Here is a 12,544-nt window from a genome sequence, read left to right on the forward strand (position 1 = left end):
AAAATATTTAGTAAATGAACCAAAACCAGAGGGAGGGAGGAAAAGAATTGTTCCTAGCATTCCAGTTGTATTTTTAAGTGTATTTTTACTGATTTACCTGGGAACCATGTGTATTCTTACTTATAAGATAATACAACCTGATTTCTACTAAACCTACAAATGAACTCTCAGAAAACCCCTCCTTCTTAAGTTGGAGACTACCTATACATACAAATACATCTACTGCCACTGTTAAAGGAACCAGCTTATATTTTGACCATGTGAAAATAATAAAGTCTATTGCTCCAAATCTTTTTTCTTATCAAAAGATAATACCAGGAAGAAAGTTCACAAGTGACATGTAATTCCTCTCCTTTGCATATACCCAAGAGAACTGAAAGCATACATCTACACAAAGACTTGTACATGAATGTTCATAGCAGCATTATCCATAATGGCCAAAAAGTGGTAACGATCTGAGTGTTCGTTAACTGATGAATGGATAACCAAATATGGAATACCTGTACAATGGAATATTATTCAGCAATGAAAAAGAATGAAGTACTGTTGCATGCTTCAACATGGATGAACCTTGAAAATATTATTCCAAGTGGAAGAAGCCAGTCACAAAAGGCCATATCTTGTATGATTCCATTTAAATGTAATGTCCAGAATAGGCAAATCCATAGAGACAGAAAGCTGATTGGTGGTTGCCTGGGGCTAGGAATGGGAGCAGAAACTGAGTGCAAATGGATATGAGGGGACCTTCTGGGGTGATGAAATGTTCTCAATTTGATTGTGGTGATAATAATCGCACAACTCTATATACATTTGCGAGGCATCTTGGAACCATACATTTACAATGGGTAAATTTTTGGTATATAAATTATATGTCAATACAGCTATTAAAAATTTAAAAAGTTATAAATGCCTCCCCAGAAGAAACCCCACAAAGCTTGAAATGATTTATTTTCTAAGAATATAGGCCAACTTTATTGTGTGGCATCACACACACGTACATTTGGCATATTGCCACAGAAGACTGGTTTGATAATCATGGTTCTGAAGTGTTACAAGCAACTGTTTGTTTATTCTTAACATGTTTGGCAAAATAAAGAGATTCATTTAACTCATTAACAGCATCCCAAGAATGATACTGCCAAAGAGAAGGCTGAAGGAAAAGGTAACTTTAAAGCAATGAAACGGCCTTATGTCTTGGGTCGTATAAAGATGGACTGACATCATGGTCTTTTTCTAACCTTATATTATCAGTGGTCAACCTCATTATTTACCTTGCTGACATTTAAATATAATTCATGGTAGGTTCAGTTATATTATAGTGGCAGCAGTTCCTCTCTATGTAGTGAAATATGTAAATGTAAAGTTTTAGTTTTTATTGATCAAATATATCAATGACCATTTACATTAAACCTTTTTCCCTCCTAAATCCAAGAATATATTAAAAGTTAGCATATGATAACTAAACACCAAACACAAACTTTTATTGGAATATTTTATTTACATTTTATATTTAAAGAGAATCAATACAAATCGGGACATATTTACAGCATTTCAAATCAGTGTACAAGAATGCAATGGTTTCATCCATTCTACATTTACCCAACAAAAATACATGTCTATTCTGCTTTTGCCTAAATTCTGCTGGAATGTGTACTGGAAACAAAACTCTAAAACCAAAGATAAGCCACAGAGAATAGAAGTAAAGTGCATTTTAATAATAGCTCTATTTAACTTTGGTGGATGAAGCTTCAAACTTTTTATTAAGGCACCTGGAATTCTCCCCCTCCCCCAATTCTTTTTCAAACACCAAGAAAATGCATTCACAAAATTTATAGCTACATGGACAGAATTTTAGTTTACCTAATGTTATTTTAGCCCATTTAGGTAAAATGTAAACTCAATTTTCAAAGTCAACATTGTTTGGAAAATATTTTCTACAGAGTAATTTCTGTAGACAAATTCATACACAAAGATCAATTACCAATTTTTGTGTGACTTATTCATAATCATTTTCAAATAGTATGATGATTTATATACTCTGCTTTTGAAAGTCCCATAAGTAAAGTTTGAGAAATAGTTATACAGTGTTTCTGTAAGTACAGTTTTTGTCTATCATCTTTTGTCAAATTGGTGTCACTAATATACCAATCAATCCAGTCCAGTCCATATTCTCTGATAAACTATGCTTGACACTCATATGAAGTACATTTAGCCTAATTTTAAAAACAAAAAATAGTTAAAATGAATATTTTGCTTTAATCTTGTTCTATCAACTTAATGTAGCTTAAATAGACATTTCATGAAGTACTAGCCTAAGTTTGCATTGTTTTTTACATTACAATTCCAGATCAATATAAGCACCTGGAGAAAAACCCTGACACATATAGCCCAAGCTAAAGTAGTATTATTTGTAATTAAGATACTATCATAAAATAAAGTGATTACAGCTACTCCACATTTTAAAAGCAACATGTTTTTATAAGAAAATTGTTATAAATGGAAAACATGACTACTTGACAAGAGTTTTGAATGTTTAAAAATGTTGCTACACTATTGAGAGGAAACTTGCCTATGAAAAACATTATATAATGAGTTTGTGGAAAAAGTTAATAGGTTAAATATTTTAAGTCATTTAACTATAGCATAATATTAGTCATCTCATCACTTTCAGTATCATTCTTATTAAGTTATTCTAGTTCATTAATAGCAAACTAGGCCCTGATTGGCAGTTCTGTTATTACTAAAGGTTCAAGTTTTCTATTGACACAGATTTTATGATTTAATTTCTCGAACAGCAGTCTCTCGATCAGGAGTTTCATCTTCTTCAAAGGTTGGGTTGTCAACATGAGGGACAACATCCACTGCCATGGAACTTGCTTCATGGTTTACCAGCTGTAGATTTTCATCTTTAAAGAAATGGTAATTTTAGGATGATTTCACCCCTCTCTTCTTTAAGACAAAATTCAACACACGTCTAAGAAGGCTTACTTATCTAATTCCATCATACCCTGATTCTTACGCTCATTCCCTGTTCCTTTAATATGATTTGTGCTGCCTTACATAAAGCACATAAGGCATTATTTTAATTTACAATTACAATTTTATTGATTCACACGTGTGCTTACTTGTACCTAGATTATAGCATCCTTAAGAGCAAAGTTATATCTTCCACTTCTCTATTCTAAATGTAATAGCTCTTAAATCACACTTCAATCACCTGGGCACTTTAAAAAATTACCTATGCTGTGCATAGATATATAGATAGATAAATAGATAGATAGAGAGAGAGAGAGAGAGAGAGAGAGACAGACAGACAGACAGACAGGCAGAATGACTAAAAAAAATCAACCAGGAAGTTGTGGGGGGGGCAGGAGTCCCCAAAATGGAATGCAAATAGTAACAAGTGAATATAATTATATTACAGATGAAATATATAATCATCCCAAAGAGAGTGGGAAAGAAAAGAACTAACCTAAGTAACTTTGGAAAATGATACTTTGACTATATCCTATAAGGCTAAAACCAAAGAACTACACTGTTTAGTGAAACTGTTTTTCACAGGGGTGTGTTAGCAATGTTGAAACTTAGGTGTACTTTAGGATTGAACAAATAAGTAAATATATTGTGGATAATAACAACCAGGTTTCTCAATGTCAGAGAAAGGAGTTACAAAGGAGTTACAAAGGGGAAGGCTAGAATAAACTCTGTGGTATTGGACTGGAATCAGAAATATCAGTATGAACTAGCAGTTCTTCAGATAGATAGGTGAATGTAGATGTGTGTGTATATTTGTGTGAGTACATACACATATTTCCTAGCGTTGTTCCTTGAAAGGGCTAATAGCAATGACACCCCAATAGCAATGAGCATACCTAGTGCCCAGATCTTGATTTCGAGGTACTGTTCTCCAATAAAAGCCCCCACCCCCTGTAGAAATAACTGATTCCAGGGCTAGGACAAGGAAAGTGCAAGATTAATCTAGATTCTAGCCTAGGGATCAGCAAACTATAGCTTGCAAGCCAACTCCATAGCTAAGAGTGTTTTTTTCATTCTTAAGAGGTTGGAAGAGAAAACAACCAAAAGCAACAAAGACCTATGGCCTTCAAAACCTAAAAAAAAAAAATGATGGGGCATGTTGAAAGAAAACAAACCAACTTGAGGGAGTTCCCAATGACCAAATCTAGGACAATCTAACCATGAATAAATCATGAGAATAATATTATGGAATAAAAGAAATATCTATGAGTCCATAATATTATAAATAAATAATTGAATAAATAAGTAGAGAAAGGTAGCTCTTCCTTAAAATAGAAGCTTAATTAATGTAGAAAGAAGGATGGAAAGAGAAAATCACCATTTGGCACACATTTCAGTAATAATTATTGTAAGCAAGAAACATCAGTGATTGATAAAATTAGTAGGTAAAAAGTATGATGAGAAACAGGATATTTGCATAGTCTCCAAGTGTCTCTCTATAAAATAATTAATAATTATAAAGGGAAAAAGAATAACTTTAAAAGGAGAAGCTTGGCAGATGCCACCTTAACCAAGCAAACAAAATTAAAACCATTGGTAATAAGACATGGGCATCATGTGCCTCATTATATGATATGAGCCAGAGAAGGGCACAATATAATTTCTGTGGTATTCTTGCCAGAAATAGACAACGGACAATAAATTTAATCATTGGGAATCAGGAGACAATTCCAAATTGAGGGACATTCTACAAAATAACTAACTGGTGGCCTTCAGAAGTGTCAAAGTCATGAAAGAAAAAGACTAAGGAACAGTCACAGATTGGAGACGAAGAAGACGTAACAGTTAAATGCAAATTGGGTATAGAAGGAACATTCCCAAACATAATAAAGGACATACATGGGGACTTCCCTGGCAGTCCAGTGGTTAAGACTCCATGCTTCCACTGTAGGGGGCGTGGGTTTGATCCCTGGTCAGGGAACTAAGATCCCACATGCCGCGTGGTACAGCCAAAAAATTTTTAAAATAATAAATAAATAAATAAAGGACATACTTGACAAACGCACAGTTAACAACATACTCAAGAGGAACAAGACAAGGGTACCCACTCTCACCACTCCTATTCAACATAGTACTGGAAGTCCTAGCCAGAGAAATTAGAAAGGAAAAGAAATAAAAGGCATCAAGGGACTTCCCTGGCAGCCCAGTGGTTAAGACTCCGTGCTTCCAATGCAGGGGACGTGGGTTCGATCCCTGGTCGGGGAAACTAAGATCCCACATGCCGTGCAGCATGGCCAAAAAATAAAAAAAAAAAAATTTAAACAAACAAACAGAAAAAAGGCATCAAAATGAGAAAGGAGGAAGTAAAATTGTCTGTTTCCAGATGACATGACCTAGAGAAAATGCTAAAGATACCAACAAAAACTGTTATAACTAATAAACGAATTCACTAAAGTTGCAGGTTACAAAATCAACAGACAAAAATCAGTTGCATTTCTATACACCAGCAATGAAATATCTGAAAGAGAAATAAAGAAAACAATCCCATTCACAATAGCATCAAAAAGTAATATAATACTTATGAATAGATTTAACCAAGGAGGTAAAAGATTTGTACTGAAAACTATAAGACATTTATAAAAGATATTGAAGAGGGCACAAATAAATGGAAATATATCCCACGTTCATGGATCAGAAGAATTCATATTGGACTTCCCTGATGGCACAGTGCTTAAGAATCCGCCTACCAATGCAGGGGACACAGGTTCGATCCCCAGTCCGGGAAGATCCCACATGCCACAGAGCAACAAAGCCTGTGTGCCACAACTACTGAGCCTGCGCTCTAGAGCCCATGAGCCGCAACTACTGAGCCCATGTGCCACAACTACTGAAGCCCACATGCCTAGAGCCCGTGCTCCACAACAAGAGAAGCCACCGCAATGAGAAGCCCACGCACAGCAACGAAGAGTAGTCCCCGCTCGCTGCAACTAAAGAAAGCCCACGTGCAGCAACAAACACCCAACACAGCCAAAAATAAGTAAATAAATAAATAAATTTATTAAAAAATAGGAATTCATATTGTTTAAATGTCCATACTACCCAAAGCCATCTGTAGATTCAGTGCAATCCATATCAAAATTCCAAATGCATTTTTCACAGAAGTATAAAAAAAATCCTAAAATTCATATGGAACTACCAATGACATTGGATAGCCAAAGCAATCCTGAGAAAGAGGAACGAAGTGGGGAGGCATCACACTTCCTGATTTCAAACTATACTACAAAGTGTAATAATCAACGCAGCATGGTACTGGCATAAAAGCAGACAAATAGATCAGTGGAACAGAATTGAGAGCCCAGAAATAAACCCATGTGTATGAGACCATGTGTATGAGATGAACTAATATTTGACAAGGGAGCCAAGAGCACTCAATGGGGAAAAGACAGTCTTCAGTAAATGGTGTTGGGTAAACTGGATAAATATGCAACAGAATGAAACTGGACCCCTATCTTACACCACTTAAAAAATGAACTCTAAATGGATTAAGGACTTAAAAAGCCAAAGTCAACAAATGGGACTACATCAAACCAAAAACCACCTACTCCGCAAGAGAAATAATCAAAAGAATGAAGAGGCAAGCTACAAAATGGGAGAAAATATGTGCAAACCACATATCAGATAAGGGGTTAATATCCAAAATATATAAGGAATTCATACAGTTCAATAGCAAAAAAGCAAATAATCTGATTAAAAAATGGGCAGAAGAACTGAGATATTTTCCCAAGGAAGACATACAAATGGCCAACAGGTATGTGAAAAGATGCTCAACATCACTAATCAGGGAAATGCAAATCAAAACCACAATGAGATATTGCCTCACACTTGTTAGAATAGCTATTATCAAAAAGAAAACAGTTAAGTGTTGGCAAGGATGTGAAGAAAAGGGAATTCTAGTGCACTGTTGGTGGGAATGTAAATTGGTACAGCACTACGGGAAACATGTATGGAGATTCTCAAAAAATTAAAAATAGAACTACCATATCATCCAGCAATCCCACTTCAGGGTATATATCCAGAGGAAATGAAATCACTATCTTGAAGAGAGAGCTGCACCTCCATGTTCACTGCAGCATCATTCACAATAGCCAAGACACGGAAATAACCTAAGTGTCCACTGACTGATGAACACATAAAGAAAATGTGGTGTGTGTGTGTGTGTGTGTGTGTGTGTGTGTGTGTGTATATACACACATATGAAACAATGGAATATTATTCAGTCATGAGAAAGAAGGAAATCTTGCCATTTGCAATGACATGGATGGACCTTGAGGGCACTGTGCTAAGTGAAATAAGTCAGACAGAGAAGACCAATACTGTATGATATCACTTATATGTAGAATCTTAAAAAAAAAAGCCAAATTCATAGAAACAGAGTGGAATGGTGGTTTCAAGAGGCTGGAAGGTGGGGGAAATGGGGAAATGTTCGTCAAAGGGTACAAGTTTCCAGTTATAAGATAAATAATTTCTGGGGAATCTAACATATAGATGGTGACTACAGTTAACAATACTGTATTAAATACTTGAAAGTTGCTAAGAGAGTAGATCTTAAATGTTCTCACCACACACACACACAAAATTCGTAATTATGTGAGATGATGGATTTAACTAATCTTACTCTGATTATATGTCAAGTATATTTCAATAAAAGTGGGGAAAAATGAGAAAAGAGGAAATGCAATGTGGGATCCTAGGACAGAAAAAGGACATTAATGGGCCAAGTGGTGAAATTTGAGTAAGATCAGTTTAGTTAATAACATTTTATCATTTAATTTCCTGATTTTGATAATTGTATATGGTTATATAAGATGTTAACATTTGGAGAAGTTTAGTGACGGGTATATAGGCATCCTTTTTACTGTTTTTGAAACATTTTTATAGTCAGGCTGAAATTATTTCAAAATTAAAAAATAACCTGTGCTTGGGCCCCACATCTCATGGATTCTGATTTAACAATTCTGGGGTAAAGCCCAGGCATTCGTAATGTTTAAAGTTTCTATGGGTGATTCTAATGTACAGCCAGGGTTAAGAACTAGGGCCCTTATTCGGTGGTTCCCAAAGTGTGGTCCCTGGACAAGCAGTATCAGTATCACCTGTAAACTTCTTAGAAATGAAAATTCTCAGGGCCCACCCCGGACCAACTGAGTCAGAAACTGGTGGTTGCCCCTCTGTTTTAACAAGCCCTCCAGGTGACTCAATGTATGCTTATGTTTGAAAATCAGTGCTCTGATAAAATTAAGCACAATGATGGAACACACAGGCATGAACTAATCAATTGTATGTTTACAAAGTTATTTAAATCACAACTATCACCATAATAATCAATGGTTAATAGGCATAATGCCCAAACTATTAATATATAATCATAGATAAAATTAATCTATTCTATGTGGTCACTCATTCAACACTTAATTTGAGTATTTACTATGTGGCAGGCAGTCTGTGCTAGGTGCTTGGGTATACGATAGTGAATAATAAGACACTGTCCCTACCCAAAGGGACTTTTTAAGGTTTTAATACAATTCAGTGCAATAAATGCAACGATAGAAGTTCTACCGAACTAGACAGTCCTAGACAGTAGGACCACACAGGTGAGTCAAAGGAAGCTTCTCAAAGGGGAGCAAGTTTTAAAGGAGGAACAGGAGTTGGACTGGGCTTCCCCAATTTCTTGGGGGAGGAAGAGTAGAAGGAATGGGCAGAGAGAAGATAGTGGCTCAAACTATGACTGTTGAATTAAGGTTGGAAATTAGGGGATGGTTTAGAGGAAAAATGATATTGAATCAGTAGGAAGGGGAGAGGGAAGGATCTAGGATCTACCTAAGTTTCTGGTTTGACGCACCCGGGTAGGTGTTACTACCATTCATGGAGATAAAGAATACAGGAGAAGGAACAGGGATCATCATTTTATTTGCTTCGCAAATTCTCTGCAAAAACTGTTCTGCCTTCTACCCTCCCCCACAAGAATAGAACACAAAAAAAGTAGGTTGGGACTTTTTTCTTTTTTTAAACTGGTCTGACAATAAACTGAATTATCCCATACACTCAGGCCTCCCGTATGGCAGGCAAGAATTCTACCACTGAACCACCAATGCTGCTAAACTGAATTATCCCATACACTGTCCTTTATCTTCACTGAATTCTATTACCACACAGTTACAGGAACCAAAAATTCATCTGGGGCAAATAGACAATGATTATCTATTATAGGTAGAACAAAGCACAGATTATTAAGATTCTTATGACTACTTTGTACTCTAGGAAATGTCCAAAGATTAGATTACAACATGAGGTTTGCGTTTGCATGATGGTATTCCTCGTGACTTCTGTAGAAATGGTATCTATGGAACTGATAAGCCTACCAAGGACAAAGGTTCATGTCATAGGAAGCTGAAACTTTTACAAGTCATCTTGACATTTCATTTTCCTTCTACTTTTATGCCAGAATTAGGTTATCTCAAAATGAGGATAGAGGAAAAACTATCAAACCAACAAAAACCATGAAAAAGGTGGAAGTTAAAGAAAGGGAAAGTAATTTGTATATGGGTTTTCTCTAAGGAAAAAAGTAACAGAATTCCCTAAAATCTCTCTACTGGTATGACATTACTAAGTTGCTAATACTGATTCACATGAATTTTGAAATTAATACATTCAGTTTTACTTTCTACAGTTTGTTCACTTCATGGCAAATAATCAACAGGTGGCAGCACATCATTCTTAAACACAGTTTCTGATCTGTGCAAAAAATGCGTTCTGGAGAAGTTGTGTATAAATCAAGCTTTTGGAAATTAAATTCTGTTTTATAATTCCAGGAATTCTTTATCTTAAGTTCTGATTGATATGCAATAAACAATGGCTTCTAAAGTTGAAAAGTTTCTCCCTTAGCCTAAGTTAATAAGCCAACACTTAAATGCATTGGAGAGAAGCTTTCCAATAAAAAAATCTTTTTCTTCTGTGAATAATCCCCACTCTTAATGCATTTCATCTGTTTCAGGTACATTTGAATGTGTATATTAAGTTAAGGTAGGGGTGCATCCTGCATTGCATCATTGTTACTAGAAAAAACCTGGAATGTGTTAATGGATGAATAGAATAAATGCTAAAAAGCAGGAGTACTCTGCCTGGTGTCTAATCCCCAATGGATCATTTGTGGGGCACTCATTGCCCCTCAGCATGGTGCTTACTTGCTGACTGCACATGTTCCTCCAAAGGCGGTTCATCTGCGCCCTGAACTGAAGCATATCCCGACGATGCAGTTTCACTGCGATTATCCTCTTCATGAGGAGAGGCACTATTGGATGCTTCGTTGGATGCCGGAACTTGTAAAGACACTGATCCATCTTCAACATCCACCTGCGGAAAGCATTTAAACACATTAAGAGGCTCTCAGAGTATACGTTTTTCCTTGACGTATCATTACAAAGTTTCTTCATAGGTGACTTATTAGAGCAATGCTTCTTAACCTTTTAAACCTACAATTCATTTTTGATGATCACAAAAATTTCTTGCAGGTCCCAGCCAGAGCAGTTGGAGTAATTGGGTCCAATGGGGTGAAAGATGTTACAGGCAGATTGCCATCAATATCTGACATGTTTATCTGGGTGAACACTTCATAATATAATGCCTGATACAAGGAAGGCACTCAAAAAACATTCCTATGCTGTCCCCTAGGGGTTTTGAGAATCACTGTCGTCTGTATATCTCCTCAAGTCAGGAAGAGTTTGTTGAGCTTGACTTTCTGTTGTGTGTACTGTGAAATGGGTAGGTTTTTTTTTTCATTTACGAAATATAACTTAATATTTATTATACTCTCTCAAACTTTACATGCTCAGTTAACAACAAGTTTGATTGCTATGCAATAGTAAGAGAGTAAAAAACAGCAAGGGGTATCAGAAGTCAGTTGGGGTCATCACTTCCAATTCTGACCAAATAATAAGTACATTTGAGGAGAGGGAAGAAGGAGGAAAATGGAGGTGGTCCAACATGGTACTTCTCTGTCACTATGATGTAAGTAGGTCCAATTTTTGGTATAAACCGTAAGTCTAGCACATTATGTAGCTAAAAAATAAGGATTTTTTTCCTGAAAGCCCAGATATATAAATAACACACTGCTTAAGTTCCTTCGTATAAATAGTTTAGCAATATTTACCTCAATTCCCAAAGCTTTGAGTATGTCACATTTGCACATGGGGCAAGTCCTGTGTTCTAATAGCCATGGGTCAACACATGTCTTATGGAAAATATGGCTAATGAAGGAAAAGAACACATATTTTGGTTATCAGTTGTGAACTAGCAACACTTTGCCTAATATACTAATGGGTTACCCTATAAGTTTACTTAGTCTTTTAACGGATGCCTTTTTTTTTCCTTTTAAACACACTATTACAGAAACAAAATTTGGAAATTTCCTAATACGGTACTTTTAAATATAGCCTCATTACTCTAGCTTCATAAAAACTATTTTCAATACCACTTACTTGAAAAATTGCTAAGATGTTACCTGACCTAAGGTTTTGTTCAGTAATTCGGATCTTAATTATTTTGTTATTCCCTAACTATAAAATAGTACAGTTAGTCATTCTCAATAATATAGTACAATAAAGTATTGAGTGTAACATAATTCCGATACTTTAGGCAATGTGATAAGTTCCAAGAATGCCACTATTTAATAGCTAAAAGGAAGAGTGTTAAGAACAACTTCCGGGAGAGGGATAGTAAAAAGCTAAAGAATGAAGACTTCCAAATAGGTGCTCATAAGCTGATTTTATTTTTTTCTCAATAGGATTGGTAGAATTATTTTGAATTAAATAATCCAGTACCACACAGACACACAGACACACAGACACACACACACACACACACAATTAAATAAACAGTGATGCTGGCTAGGTTCTTAAGTCTTTTACGGAACTAGTTTCCAAATTGTACCAGATTATGGAAATATTGTATAATTAGCCTTATACCACTTCTAATGACATTAAAAATAAAGCAATCACCTATATTTAAATGAAAAGAAGTTAAAAATAAACACTTTCTTTACATCAAACTGGAAACATTCGAAATAGTTTCCCCCACTACAATCATTTTTGTAAGTCAGCTATTCTTATTGACGACATAAAAGAAAATCAAACTTACTTGCAGGTTAAGATGCGCACCAAATCATTAGGTTTATATAGTTCAATACACACAGCGCAACTATCTCCATCAGGGCCAATTTCCTAAGAGCAAATAGTTATTGTTATTCAGATGGATAAGAAAAATACATTAAACTACAGAGCAAAATCAGAATATACATTATTTAATATATTACATAAATTCCTACAGAAGAAGGAGCATCACATCACTAAAACGACTGTTTCAATAAGCAGTTTAAAATTATCTAGACTTAATTGGAATCTAAAAAAAGAGTCAAACTCATAGAAAGAGTGAGTAGAAAAGTAGTTTCCACGGTCTGAGGAATGGGGGAAATAGGGAGAAGTTAATAAAAGGGTACAAACTTTCAACTATAAGATGA

General features: G+C 35.4%; 1 protein-coding gene across 2 annotated transcripts in view; it reads right to left on the reverse strand.

Moving 5' to 3' along the window:
* Positions 1 to 1,478: 1,478 nt before the first annotated feature.
* The window catches only part of RNF128 (ring finger protein 128), a 98,392-nt gene continuing 87,326 nt past the window's right edge, over positions 1,479 to 12,544 (reverse strand). For both annotated transcript variants that reach the window (XM_022566418.3, XM_022566417.2), the window contains exons 4-7: positions 12,166 to 12,248; positions 11,180 to 11,276; positions 10,215 to 10,383; positions 1,479 to 2,906 (exon numbers count right to left, since the gene is read on the reverse strand). In XM_022566418.3, coding sequence (XP_022422126.1) covers positions 2,773 to 2,906; positions 10,215 to 10,383; positions 11,180 to 11,276; positions 12,166 to 12,248 — 483 coding nt within the window. In that variant the 3' untranslated portion in view covers positions 1,479 to 2,772. The remainder of the gene's footprint in view (positions 2,907 to 10,214; positions 10,384 to 11,179; positions 11,277 to 12,165; positions 12,249 to 12,544) is intronic.

The sequence above is a fragment of the Delphinapterus leucas genome, chromosome X (genome assembly GCF_059928025.1).
Source record: "Delphinapterus leucas isolate spDelLeu-1000000601 "Yukka" chromosome X, BTC_Dleu_Yukka2, whole genome shotgun sequence".
Lineage (NCBI taxonomy): Eukaryota > Metazoa > Chordata > Mammalia > Artiodactyla > Monodontidae > Delphinapterus > Delphinapterus leucas.